Source organism: Taudactylus pleione, unplaced genomic scaffold, assembly GCF_031769625.1.
Source record: "Taudactylus pleione unplaced genomic scaffold, aTauple2 ptg000186l, whole genome shotgun sequence".
NCBI classification, from domain to species: domain Eukaryota; kingdom Metazoa; phylum Chordata; class Amphibia; order Anura; family Myobatrachidae; genus Taudactylus; species Taudactylus pleione.
The window spans coordinates 9,255,524-9,270,219 of NW_028284588.1; the positions used below are offsets into that span (position 1 = coordinate 9,255,524).

At 39.4% G+C, this 14,696-nt stretch overlaps 1 protein-coding gene across 4 annotated transcripts in view; it reads right to left on the reverse strand.

Moving 5' to 3' along the window:
* The window catches only part of LOC148519651 (uncharacterized), a 143,673-nt gene that overhangs the window by 63,331 nt on the left and 65,646 nt on the right, over window positions 1-14,696 (reverse strand). For all 4 annotated transcript variants that reach the window (XM_088476308.1, XM_088476305.1, XM_088476307.1 and 1 more), the window contains exon 8: window positions 6,430-6,463. In XM_088476308.1, coding sequence (XP_088332434.1) covers window positions 6,430-6,463 — 34 coding nt within the window. The remainder of the gene's footprint in view (window positions 1-6,429; window positions 6,464-14,696) is intronic.

Genomic DNA, 14,696 nt, shown 5'->3' on the forward strand with positions numbered 1-14,696 from the left:
CTAATTTGAAATTTGATACTTGGGTGACTCAGGGAGCGACCTCATTGAATGATGTAATGCTTAATGGTGTAATTCTCCCGCATTCAGGAATTGTATTCCATTTCATCAAGAGATTTCTATAAATATTTACAGTTACGCCATTGGCTGCACAGTTTAGAATTAGGCTCTCGCCCTTTGCAGACTACCCCAAAATATATTTTTGAGAGGCTTACCTCGGGGCGATATAAGAAAAGTATCTCTTGGTGGTATGGTTTACTAGTAAGTGCTTCCAAACCTGTAACATTTCCGGCTCTCTTGAAATGGGAATCTGATCTCTCTAGGTCTCTCACGGAAGATGACTGGGGCTCCATTTTCAAATCATGCTTCCATATTTCTAAGTGTATTTCACATGTGGAAATGTTTTATAACTTATTCACAGGATGTATTTAACTCCCGACAGGCTTCATAGGATCTGGCCTTCCCTCCCTAACCAATGCTGGCGCAAATGCGGCCAAATTGGGGATATTTATCACGTATTTTGGGCATGTCCAAAATTGAATATATTGTGGAATCAGGTATTTCTGTTAATCTCCAAAGTGACTGGGATTGCTATACCTCCAGACCCCTTTTTAGCACTATTTCATGTTTACCAGGGTAATATCTCTTTGGGTGATAAATATGTGATGGGGCATATTTTAATTGCCACTAAGTCTCTTATTGCTTATCATTGGCGTTCAGACGTTATACCTAAATTAGATACTATAGAGGATAAAATACAAGCCCATTGTGATTTTGAGATACCGGGAGTCTCATACTCCACCTCAGATAAGAATCCATTAATGATTTGGTTCAGTTGGAGTGAATATAGAGCAGAGTCCCGACGCTCTCAAAGCATTGCTGGCCTTACTTTGCCGGTGTTAGATTCTTAATGACGGGAGAATTTTATATGTCAGTTGTTTGATATATGTTTTATATTATATTGTTTATATGTAATTCATTGTACGGTATGTTAACAGTACTTTGATATTTTTGTGATTTATGTTGATGTACTCTGGCTCTAGGGCCAATTTTTTCCGTCCCTATTTTGTTATTTATATTATTATTTTGTATTGTTATTTTATTGTATGTCTTGTTATATATATTTTGGGACCAAAATTAATAAAAATTCAATATTGAAAAAAAAAAAAAAAAAGGATTAGAGAAAACAGAAGTTAATTGTAAAAAACAATTAAGAAAATGGAAAGAAAGGTTCAGGGAGGAAGAAAGGTAGGATAGGGCAGTGCTGAGACACAGTAGGAGTATCACAAAGGGGCTCCTGGCAGGGAAGAAGTGTGGAAAGTAAACCAAGGATTCCATACTTGTTGGTATGTGGACACAGTATTATTTAAAAGGGAGTTAATGTATTCCATAGAGGAAACATACCATAATCTGTTGATTAGATCAGTTTTGGAGGGAGATTGAGGCGATTTAAGTGTTTGGCTATTAAGAATTTAGAGGCATAACACATGTACAATCATTTTATTCTGAACTTTTGATGCCGAACGCAAGGGCCCATGAAGCAGAAGTACAAGCGGATCCATGGGTACACACACAGGAAGTAAACTCTGACATTACATTTACTGTCATAGACCAAAACTGTTGGATCACAGGGCAGTCCCACCAGATGTGGAAAAAAGAGCCCACCATACCACAGTTTAGCCAACACTGATCAGAAGAATGTGGATTGGAATGATGCAACATTTTAGGAGTTATGTACCATCGTGTATATACTTTGAAAGAGGTTTCTCTGATGCTGACACTAATGGAAGCTTTAGCAATCTGCTGTCGGATGCAGGACCATCCTTCGTCGTCCAGTTGTAGCCCAAGGTCGCATTCCCATGCTACTTCAAAAGTTTCTTTAGGGGGTTGTTCAGGAGCTATAATAGAATGGTATAACACGGAAATGGCACCCATACGTCCCACAGAGTACAGGTACTGACGTTCAAAGGGGGTAGGCCGGCGGCGATTCCTGAAATGGCATTGGGTTTGGATGAAATGGGTAATTTGTAAGTAGGGGTAATGAAGTGTAGAGGGGAGGTTATAGCGTTCCTGAAAATGTGGGTGGAGCAAACTCTCCAGAAATATGTAAATATTTGTATTCCCAGAAGAGAGCCAAGGTTCAGCTTATCTTGTAGAGAAACCCCGGGGGAATAGAGGGTGTTTCCAAATAGGCGTTAAGGGAGATGGGTAGGATGAGAGTGAGAAAAGTCTATTAATTGCATCCCAAGTCGACAGTGTAAATTGGATAGAAGGATGAGTGTAGGCTGAGGCTGGTCTGTGAATACGCAGTAACCAGGGGAGAAAGTCTACACCCAAATCTGAGGATGAAGCACTTTCGATATGTACCCATTTCTTGGTACCAGGGGGAGAGTGCCACAAGATGATATGACTCAGTTGGATGGCATAGTAATAGTTCTTCAGCAAATGAAGGCCTAATCTGCCAGTATCCGTAGACTTTGACATATGGCTCAATCGTGGTTTTTTGCCCCCCCAGATAAACTTCCCAAACAAAGTTTGCAGGGACTGTAGTACATGCATAGAGACTCGTACGAGAAGTGTTTGGAATAAATATCAAAGTCTAGGGAGAGCGTTCATTTTCACCACATTTAATCTACATATCCAAGATATGTACAATGACTTCCAGATCGATATGTCCTGCTTAAGCTTCTGAAGAAGGGGGGTATAGTTTGCATGATATAAATGGGAATACTGTTTGTGATATAGATTCCTAGAAATCATATCTTTGCGGGACGCCATTGAAATTTATAGGTGGATTCCAAGCCAGCCTTAATTTGACGTGGGACATGCAGGGAGAGTGCCTCAGACTTTTCTTCGTTAACCTTGTAACCTGAAAAAGCACCAAATTGGTGCACCTCCTGAAACAAGGATGGAAGAGAGACAGTCTGGTTGGACAGCGTGAGAAGCACATCATCAGCAAACAGCGATATCTTATACTGGTGACACCCCAAGGACACTCCAGTGATATTAGGATTAGTTCTAATGCGTGCAGCGAACGGTTCAATACAGAGTGCAAATAGAGATGAGAGAGGGCATCCCTGCCTAGTCCCATTCCCTAACCTGAACACTTCTGAGCAAATACATTAGATCTAATCATAGAGAGTGAATTTTGATAGAGAGACCGGACAGCATGTAGAAAACTATCACAAAAGCCAAATGCTTCGAAGGTGTAGGGCCAGAAAACCCGGTCGAATGCTTTCTCTGCGTCAATCGCCAGAATCACCGAAGGTAACAGAGCGATTGATACTGTGGATAAGATCGATAGTCCTACGAGTACTGTCAAGTCCCTGGCGATGGGGTATAAAACCTACTTGATCCGGATCAATTAATACAAACAAAATCTCATTGAGTCTATTCACAAGAATCTTGGCAAATAATTTGATGTCTGTGTTCAAGAGTGAAATGGGTCTAAAGTTAGAGAACAAGGTATGGTTCTTGTCAGGTTTAGGAATGACAATGATTTTGGATGGTAGATTCAGAATGGAAAAACGACCTCTCTAAATTAGAATTAAATAGGTTTGTTAGACGAGGGATTAAGGTGGCCCCAAAGGATTTGTAGTAAATCATCGGGAAGCCATCTGGGCCAGGGGCCTTCGAAGGCTTTTGGGTTTTAAGAGCCTTAGTGACTTCATCTATCGAAACATCCCGACCAAGATTAAGCGCCGTGTGAGAGCTAATGGATGGGAGATTACATGAAGCAAGGTACTCCATACAGTGCCGAGTGGATGCAGAAGGATCAGAGGATGTGGGCAGATTATATAATGCTTCATAACAAGCTTTGAATGTCTGATTAATAACTTTACCATCATGAAGAAAGTTTTTTTTAAGGTCACATCACCACATTGATATGGTGATGTGGCCTTCCTACAGGAGACCCATTTTAACATATACTAAAAACCAGCAAGTGCTTCCTCAGTTTTACACACTCACCACTTCCCTGTGGGGTTCTATAACAATTTTTCTGAAGCCAAGGCAAGCGGGATAGCAGTTTTTCTTATCAAAATTTTTGCGTCTCCCTGATGTCCTAGAAGTGCCTAAAGGTGATCGTAGAGGTTTAATGGTCAAGGCCACAATTGCTAATGAGAGATTCTTATAAACCTGTATATACCCAATCAGGCTGAGGTTCAGAGCAGATTAAAGATAACCAACAATGGGCCATGGTGATTGGAGGCTTTAATTGGACTCTAGAAGCCCTTATCGATACCTCTTCTGGGGTACCAAGGTTCTCTCACTCCTGTTCAGTTCATACAATATCGGGTATTTATAAAATTCTGCTGAGCAGTTGTTTCCAATGAACACTCCATTTTACCGAATTGTGGGATAGAGATCTCACGCCTAGCAGTGTACAAGATAATTGGGAGAAAGGATATTCGTTCATTAATGTTTGCTATTCAAATGTGGAGGTTCTGGAGAAAATCAGTCTTGGCTTCAGAAATTTTGTGTTACCTCCCTTGGGTCTTGATTTTTGGTTATTATCCTACTAAGACATATCTATCTCCAGCTACAAAAAAAATAATTACTCATACATCAATGCAGCCAGAGTGGTGGTCCCAGTACGCTGGCGCGCTTAAACTTCTTTGTTGGCCTGGGACTGGAGTCAGCGTCTCAACTTCTACATGGCCATGGATGACATCTTTCTCTGCACATCAGACAAATACACTGAGTTCATGGCGGTCTTATTTTGCTGGATTGACTTTAAGACCTTCGGATATATAAGGCACTTCCACCCTAGCCTGTAGCATTACATTGGGTATTTCTGAATAACCAAAATCCCATCTGTCAACCCGGCGGGCCAATAAACCTATGAGCTTTCTTTACCCATCTCACTCTCCCCTATTTGATGATTCTGTTAGGCTACTCTGTTCTACTGTTTTGATTGTGAGGAATAGCCTGCTTACCCCTACTTATTGAATTTTTGCATGTTGGTTAAAATAAAAAAAAAAAAAAAAACAGATTTCTTAATGAAAATAAAGAAATTATTAAATAAAGGTTATATTTGAATAACAATTGTTATGGAAATAATTCTTAGCAAATATATGTAAATGAAAGAAAATGCAAAATATCCAAAATTAAAAACTTGTGTATTGCAAAATAGCAATAATCATGCACCATGAGGGCAGTTCAAAAGAAATTGAACACAGACACCCAAAATAGGGTTACATAGTCTTTTATACCTCTGCTAGCTGCAGAGCTGAAAAATCTACACATTAGGATATATACTGGGGAATGAGCTCAGTGAAAGGGGATTGTTCTTGGCTCTGTGTCTAGAAGATTTTGTGGTTTATATATATGCAGGGTAAAGTTCACAAACAAATCAACTTTGTACATATGCAGGGTAAAGGTCAAGGGCATTTCTTTCTAAATGGTGTGCAGACTTTAACTATTGATTTAGCAAAAAGGAATAACCATTGCATGTAATTAGGTTCATCCAGGTCCCTTATTGATTACCCTCATTACCATCTATATCAGAATATATTAAGAAAAAAATTCTGTTTGCATTGGTCCCTGCTATGAAAATTTTCCAAGTTCAAAGTTTACATTAAGACCTTTGGGGACAAGCATGCCCATCCAAGAAATACCCTTTCAGAGTCATAACACTTATTAATCCTCTCCTCTGCATGGAATTGGAATATTTTCAATACCCATTTAGATAGCTAAGGGCCTGATTCGGACTTGTTCGCAAACCCGATGGTTTGCATATAAGTCTGATGGTGGGTGGAATGCGCACCACGGCCCAGTGTCATCCAACGCAGTGCCCCTAACCTGCAGTCTGATTGACTGGCTGAGCAGTTTGAGGGCGGATGCGTGTCAGCACTGTTTTCTGGAGATGCAGAGATCTGAGTCTTCAGATGTAGATTTAGAGCCCTCGGCAGCGCAGATGAGGAAGCCAATCTGAGTAGCCTTAGGCTTACTCAGATAGCAAATGCTGCAACCATCACGTGATCCAATGCTGCATCCTCGGAAGAATTACTCAGATCTGCAATGCCGGCAGGTGGTGTCTTCTGTCCTCAGATGCCTCCTGCAGCATTAGCATCTGCAGCTGCTGTGTGGATAGCGTTCAACTTTGAATCAGACCCTGAATCAGTTACAAAACTCATGGACAAAATACATGATCAGAAGTTACTGTACAGTGACAAAAGTTTTCCCTTATAGCAACCCATATTGCCATAGAATCTGTGTTTTTGCCAGTACTTGATTATCCAAAAGCTCTTTAACTTCAATTCATCAAATTAGCTCTGTCAGAAGAGAATACTAACATATACAAGCAATGATGCACTGTAACTTTATCTGGCTAACAATATTAACAAGCATTTCTACGCAACTTTAAACACACACAAAACAAAATCACAAGAACAAATTCATACACCCAAAACAGTAGCTTAACACACTTACTTTGAACAGTCATTCTTTGAGTCTACCAAAGTTTCTATAAGATGAGATCAAATGAGAAAATAATTACTGTGGACATGTACATTGTACAAAAAGAATGCAACCTAGCCACACAGCATAAATGAAAAGGTTTAAAACGGCCCCCATCTATTTATTCCCTCACATATCGGCCAACCCCTTTGGAAATTAAATTTTTACACATCCCCCTTTCAAAAGACAGCCCAGATTTTGATTTAAAACACTTAAAAAATTTGTTAGATATCGTTGATCGTTATCGATGTATGATATATCGTTCATGCAAGTATGAATGATATTGCTTATTTTAGCCCCAGGGAATGATAAACGATATCGTTCAAACAGCAAATCGTTCCGTGTGTACCCAGCTTAAGGCTGCACCACCACCTAGTAAAAGATTTAACCAACATTCTTCCAACCTCCCACAGCCAGTGCCTGGGCAAACACAAATTAGAGGTCGCAACCTTCGAGAATGGAGTGTTCACTTGCTGCTTAATATATTCCATCCCCATGACATGTGCCATTGTAACAACATAATCAACGTTTTTCACTTCACGGTTAGTGATTTTAATGTTATGGCTGATGAACGTATACTGGTAAGTGACAAATTAAGAAAGAAACATTTGGTATGGTCAGCAAGATTGCTGACAAATAAAATCGGTAATAACAAAAGGTTTGGGCAGGCAAAAACCAGATCATGGGAAGGAAAGACTGGGTAATAAAGGAGATCACCGCCGTGCGGACTAGAGATCTGGAGTGATGATGACCGGCTAGAATTGAAAGACCTGAGAATAGAGTCAATACTGGTGAAGGACTGGGACCGGAATTGCTGTAATCCGGACTGGCACCGGAATTGCAGGATAGAAGAGAATGGATATACCAGGTTTCCAATTAGCAAACTCAGTTTTTGCTCAGAGGAGCACAGGTTGTCTGCACACAGCACAGACTGTAGTTGACATTACACTGACAACCTGCAGTGGCCACAGGAAACCCTATTATAGCAGCTGCTGTCTGATGATTGCTTGCCCGTGACAGGTGGCCATGAGCTGCATCACATTGGTGATTTGGTGGTCACCTGGATAGACGCACAGTAAACGAAGCCAGCTGGAACCGCCACAAATGAAACGTCTGTGCTGTGGACAGAGGAGGAGGATTCCGTGGCTGAACAAATGGGACCCCCCGGAAAATGAGCAAGCGAGTTAGCATTTGAAGAGACAGGAAACAGGGACTGCGGCAGGTAACTGCTGGCTCTTCTGCAGCAGTACCCCCCCCCCCCCCTTTTTACAAGTGGCCTCAGGACACTTCTTGGCTTTGAGAGGATCCTTGAGGTGAAAGGCCTTAAAGTTTAGGGGTTTTAGCAGAGATATATGAAAAAAATTTGGAAATCAAAAGGAAGGGCGGCAACTTGAATTTGTAATCCACTGGATTAATCACCTTTACTATAGTGAAAAAAAGAGAAAACAAATCCGCACAGACCAATATTAATCTAAAAAATTTAGATAATACATCAGCGCTGTATACAAATAAAACAACACAGAGGGAATGGGTATGATATACCGCCGGCCGCGGCAGCCCGACAGGAGCAGAGTGCGAAGCAGCGGAAGCCCGACAGTGCTGGAAATCCCGATCGTGGCTAGGTAAGTATCTGCTAACCTAACCCTAACCACCCCCTTCCCCGCTGCCTTAACCTAAGTCCCCCGGGGGGGTGCCTAACCCTAAGTTCTCCCCGGGGGTGCCTAACCCTAACCCTCCCTCCCCCTAGCCTAATCCTAACCCTCCCGGGGGGTGCCTCACCCTAAGTCCCCCCCGGAAGCCCTAAACCTAACCCTCCCCCCCGCGGCGCCCGGCATCACTACGATCGTGATGCCTGGCGCCGTTCTTCCGGCGTCGGGGAAATGCGGGCGTCTACATCTAGACGCCCGCCATTTCACCCATGCCGGGATAAGACAGTCGGGAAGCCGGCTGCCGGTATTTAGGCAGTCGGCTTCCCGATTGCTTCCCACACAGAGATATATATATATATATAAATGGAACTGGAATATCTGATCTATGATTCTCCTTATTCGAGTTCTTCACAGACTTATGATGCCAGTGCTACGTTTTAATGGATCTGGATAGAACTCACCAAATGGAACCTACAGTATACCAGTCCTATAAAGGTTTCTTTTCAAATTTCTCTTCCTTTCTCCTACTCGTTACCATCACACACACCAAGCATATGAAATGGGACTCACCTTTATATGAACGTGACAAGGGGCGTATAGGTATCTTTGTCGCGGAACAATTTCAACAGACGACACCTCCGTTTTTCAAAGAAGAGAGGAATAAGCTCCTCCAAATAGATAATTTATTCCATAAAAGACATAAAACATGTATTTGCCATAGGTAAACTCCGAGCAGAAAATAAAAGCTATTGTAGGTTGACTGATCTCATAACATAAACCCGGGAGCAAGGGGATCTCGGCCAGATGGAAAAAATATGAATTCTTCTGTTCAGGTATATACATGGTCTACCACCATCAACGCATTTCAAACCACAAGGTCCCTTCCTCAGGATGTGGCTGAGACCTCACAGGAAATGGTATTTATCATATCTTCTATACAGTTTTTTTTAACAGGAAATGATCCTTTATTATGCTTCTAAAAAAACATATCAGTATTATCCCAGACTATAGAAATTCAATGCATGTCAAACCATCCTAAAACATAGTTATTAAACATAAAACACAGTAATAATACATTAAAATGCCAAATTGGATACATCAAAAGTCTCCATAAAATTACGGAGCTCCAAATGTTAATTCCGTCAGACAGTCATGGTCTTAGTCCTAAGAACTTATCCAGAGTCCACCCTGGGGTTTTGCTCCCGTACCCTCGTGTCCTAACCTTGCTCCCAAGAAGCGCATCTGTATAAGGGATCCTGATGACTTCACTGTCTCTCCTATGTGGTTCCATCCATATGCAGGTTCCTCCAGTTCACACACTATATGTGAACTGGATATATCTGGTGGCTCATTTCAATGAAGGGCTAGTAGCACTGAGGTCTATCTATATAGAGGGAGAGTGTGCACATATATCAGGTTTCTCTTTGTATTAACCTGGTTTATAGTACACATTCATTTTAGCATCGATTCTCCAGCTAATCAATTGTTTTTAAGTGGATTCTAATTTTTACAGGTGTTATTGGGGACATAATATTGGAGCCTGATCAACTCCTTTTGTTGTCCCTTTTTGGTGAATATATGTTTGATATTATTGTTTTTATATTTTTTCATGTTTCATTTTACTTATTTTTATAACCAATAATCATTGAAGCGCATTGTCATATCGATTTATTCATATTCTTATTGCTATTGTGTTTATTACAGTTCTTCAATTAAACTTTGAACACTCACGTGATTTGTGTTTTCCCTGTGTCCCTGCAACATTATTGGAGCGCAGTAAACTCTTTTTTCTATGTTCTGATAACCTCTCTTAACATGCGTGTCGTTTTCCCAATATATTGAGATCCGCAAGAACATCCTAACAAATACAATACTTGCTGCAGCAAGTGATGAAATCATCAATGTCATATACTTGGTTATTTTGTGCAGACCTATATTGAGTAATTTTGCTATTACCACTTTTACATAGACAAACAGAATGTCATCTATATACCGCATCCAAGACACCAAGCTGGCCCCAAACTCATGCCCACTCCAAACTGAGTGCTCCTTCCAAATCGCCATGAAGAGATTGTCATCTATAAACCGCATCCGAGCTAAGCCAATCTCTTCATGGCGATTTGGGAGGAGCACTCGATTTGGAGTGGGCATGAGTTTGGGGCTAGCTTGGTGTCTTGGATGTGGTATATAGATGACATTCTGTTCATCTGGAAGGGTGACAGTGTTGTTAGACAATTTTTGTAACCATCTTAATAATAATTCTTGGAATATCCAATTAACGATCACTATCAGTGATGACTTGGTTGACTTTTTAGACTTGACTGTGTATGTAGCTCAAGGAAGGGTTAAAACCAAGAATTTCAGTAAACCTACTGATTGTAATTCCTTTATTGATGCGAATAGTAACCACCATTGGAACTGGCTGATGAGATCCCCTCAGCCAGTTCCAGAGGATCAGAAGGAATTGTACAGACGTGGAGGAATATGTATCCCAAGCAGAAATACTCAAGGACCAAGTTATCTCTAAAAAATATGATAATGAGACAGTAAATAAGGCTATGAATCAAGCTCAGAGTATGGATAGGGGGTGTGTCCTCTGAACTATGGGAGATGGAAGCATCAAACGGAAGGATAATGTGAAAATGTCGTTTATCACAGGCTATCATAGCCAATATAAACAAATGAAAAGTATCATAAAGAGATATTGGGGTGTACTAACTTGAAATCCTATTCTTACTAAATATATAAATAAGCAACCTAGTTTTGTGTATTGCAATGCGAAGAATATAAAGGACAAAATTGTGAGTAGCGCCCTCTCAATTCCCAAAACTGGTGGTCTCAATAGATCTAAGGGCTTTTTTAGATGTGGTTCGGGCACCATGTGTCGGCTATGTAAAAGTGGCAATAGCAAAATCACTCAATATAGGTCCGACACAAACTAACCAAGTATATGACATTGATGATTGCACCACTTGTTGCAGCAAGTATTGTATTTATTTGTTAGAATGTTCTTGCGGATCTCAATATATTGGGAAAATGACACGCATGTTAAAAGAGAGGTTATACGAATATCCCCGAAATATTAAAAAGGGCATGATTACACATAATGTGTCACTGCATTTTAAGGAAAAACATTCTTGCGACATTTCGCACCTTGCTGCCTTTTGTGGGATACAAATTGTACATCAAAGTTGGCGCGTGGATAATAGGGAAGTGAGGCTAGCAAAGGCAGAGATTAAAAATATTTACAAACTAAAAAGTCTGTCGCCGAGAGGTTTGAATGCGGACTTCGAGATTAAATCGTTTCTGATGGAATAAATCTAAATGTGAATTGGTGTCATGATATTTTTATGTATTTGAGAGCCACATGGTTTTTCTTATTTTTGATATTTTGTAGGTCATTATTTTAGTTTTGTGTAATTTTTTATTGATAATATCTTCTCTTTCTTTTATATGTATATTTGACATGAGTATAGAGTATACCCTTTTAAGTGGTCCCAAAACGTATATATTGAGCTGAACATGGATTTCCGGAGTGTGCATTCCACCATCTCACTCTTCCGGGTTGTGCGTTCCACCGATCAACACTTTCAGAACTCACGATAAGGAGAAACCGGAAGTGCACAGTAGTCGGTCTAGCAGCTGCACGGAGGAACCTGCATATGGATGGAACCACATAGGAGAGACAGTGAAGTCATCCGGATCCCTTAAACAGATGCCCTCCTCTGGGAGCAAGGTTAAGACACGAGGGTATGGGAGCAAAACCCCGGAGTGGACTCTGGATAAGTTCTTATGACTAAGACCATGACTGTCTTCCGGAATAAACATTTGGAGTTCCGTAATTTAAGGGAGACTTTTGATGTAGCCAATTTGGCATTTTAATGTATTATTACTGTGTTTTATGTTTAATAACCATGTTTTAGGATGGTTTGACGTACATTGGATTATTGGGATTTCTGTAGTATGGGATAATACTGATATATGTTTTTTTAGAAGCATAATAAAGGATCATTTCCTGTTAAATACCTGTATAGAAGATATGGTATAAATACCATTTCCTGTAAGGTCTCAGCCACATCCTGAGGAAAGGACCTTGTGGTCTGAAATGCGTTGATGGTGGTAGACCATGTATATACCTGAACAGAAAAATTCATATGTCATCTGGCTATTATTTCCATCTGGCTGAGATCCCCTTGCTCCCGGATTTATGTTAGGAGATCAGTCAACCTACAATAGCTTTTATTTTCTGTTCTGAGTTTACCCTATGGCAAATACATGTTTTATGTCTTTTATGGAATAAATTATTTATTTGGAGGAGCTTATGTCTCTCTTCTTTGAAAAATGGAGGTGTCTGTTGAAATTGCTCAGCGACAAAGATACCTATACGCTCCCTGTCACGTTCATATAAAGGTGAGTCCCATTTCATATGCTTGGTGTGTGTGATGGTAACAAGTAGGAGAGAAAGGAAGAGAAATTTGAAAAGAAACCTTTATAGGACTGGTATAGGTTCCATTTGGTGAGTACTATCCAGATCCATTAGAACGCAGCACTGGCATCACAAGTCTGAAGAACTCGAATAAGGAGAATCATAGATCAGATATTCCAGATTCATTTATATATCTCTCTGTGTTGTTTTATTTGTAGACAGCGCTGATGTATTATCTCAATTTTTTAGATGCATGATTGTTTAGGTTGGTAAACCTTGGATATAGTACTATGCAGCAGTCTGAGGCGCAAGGTACTGTTCTTTTTTGCATTTAGACCAATGTTGTTAATTGTTCTCCACATAAGCAATTCCATATGGATTAATCACTTCAATTTCAATGGGGGGAGGGAGGATGGGGGGGGGGGGGGGAAGTAGGGGGTGGTACATCCAGGAATAAAATAGACACTTACAAAAAAAGAGAAAGCCAGTAGTCCTATAACGGGGCACTCACAAACAAAGTCACTTTTCATTACTTTGTGTAAAATGATGGATGGAGATAGATAGCTATATTATATACATATATATATCTCTCAAATGGTGACTTCCCATCACCAAGAAATTAATTATAAAACATAACTTAATTCATCCTTAAAATAGTCAGCAAAATATACATATTTTTGAAAATTTTATTTAATGTTTATTCTCCATAAAATTAAACAACTGTGCAAATTAAAATTGTTGTATTACTACCATATGATGTGTTATGTTATTTTTGTCGTTCTTATTGTCTATATCAATAACACATAATTCATGTATCTCTCAGACGGGCGTCTGTAGAATGCGGACATACAGTATCTATTTTTAATACAAGAATAATTCGGATCTGTATTTATAGGGATTTAACAATGAAGTTATCACTGTACCAATCCAGAAGAACAGAACAACAGCTAAATAGATGATTATTATCTTCCAACTGGACTAGTGTGATTATCATATATTCGTTGTTCTATATTGGCCCTTGGTCACTGTTATATCTCTATTCCAAACAACGTTCTGACTGGGTTTAGACCATTAAGCCAACCTGATGATCACACTTATCCTGGACACTTATATCTACTGTTTTGTCCCAGTTAGGAATAAATTGTTATAACTATTGTATTATATCTCAGAACACTGTGAATTGATCTGTAGGCTGATGTTATCAACCCTTAGGGAATTTTTACAGTTCCAGGTATTATGGCAAATAAAAGTAGTGCTGATAATATAGTATAATTCCTTATTAATTCTGACAGAGATTATGCGTTATTGAACATTCCCAAATCTCACAATAAATGGGAGCACTGTTCTAGAAAATATTTATTGAATTATTCGCCCCAACAGGCGTTGTATATTGTTACAAAACAATGTTGCTCTTCTAACATGGTATCCAAAAATTAGTTGGAATAGAACCTGAATTAAGTGATTTTGATATAGACAATAAGAACGATAAAAATAACATAAGACATCATATGGTGGTATTACAACAATTCTAAATTGCACAATTGTTTAATTTTATAGAGAAAAAACATTAAATAAAATTAAAAAAATATATATTTCGCTGACCTTATTTTAAGGATGAATTAAAACTTATGTTTTATCATTTATTTCTTGGTAATAGGAAGGGTCACCATTAGTGATATGTATAACACAACAACTAATGAAAAGTGATTTTTGTGGTTTGTGAGTGCCCCACTGTAGGAATACTGTCTCTATTTTTTTTTAAATTTGTTAATCACCTTTACTACCAGAAAGGAACTTACGAAGCTAGGTGCAAACTTTGTAGATGGTACATGAAGTCTCAGATTCCGTCTGTATAACCAAACTCCATCTCCTATTTTTAGGCTTTGGAAAGTACATCTCTTCTGGTCTGCAAAGGCTTTGTAACAAATAGATTTCTGAATCAAGAAGCACTTCTTTCCAAATCTTTACAAAATGCTGAAGTGGATACTTGACTTGTGGAACATCAAACACTGGTAAAAACAAACTGTGGAACCCAAGGAAGAAAACCAAATAAGGTCAGGAAAGGCATAGAACCATAAGAGGAATGATAGGAGTTGTTGTGAGCGAATTCCATCTAAGGCAGAAACTCAATCCAGTCGTCTTGTGAAGAAGATATATAGTCCCAA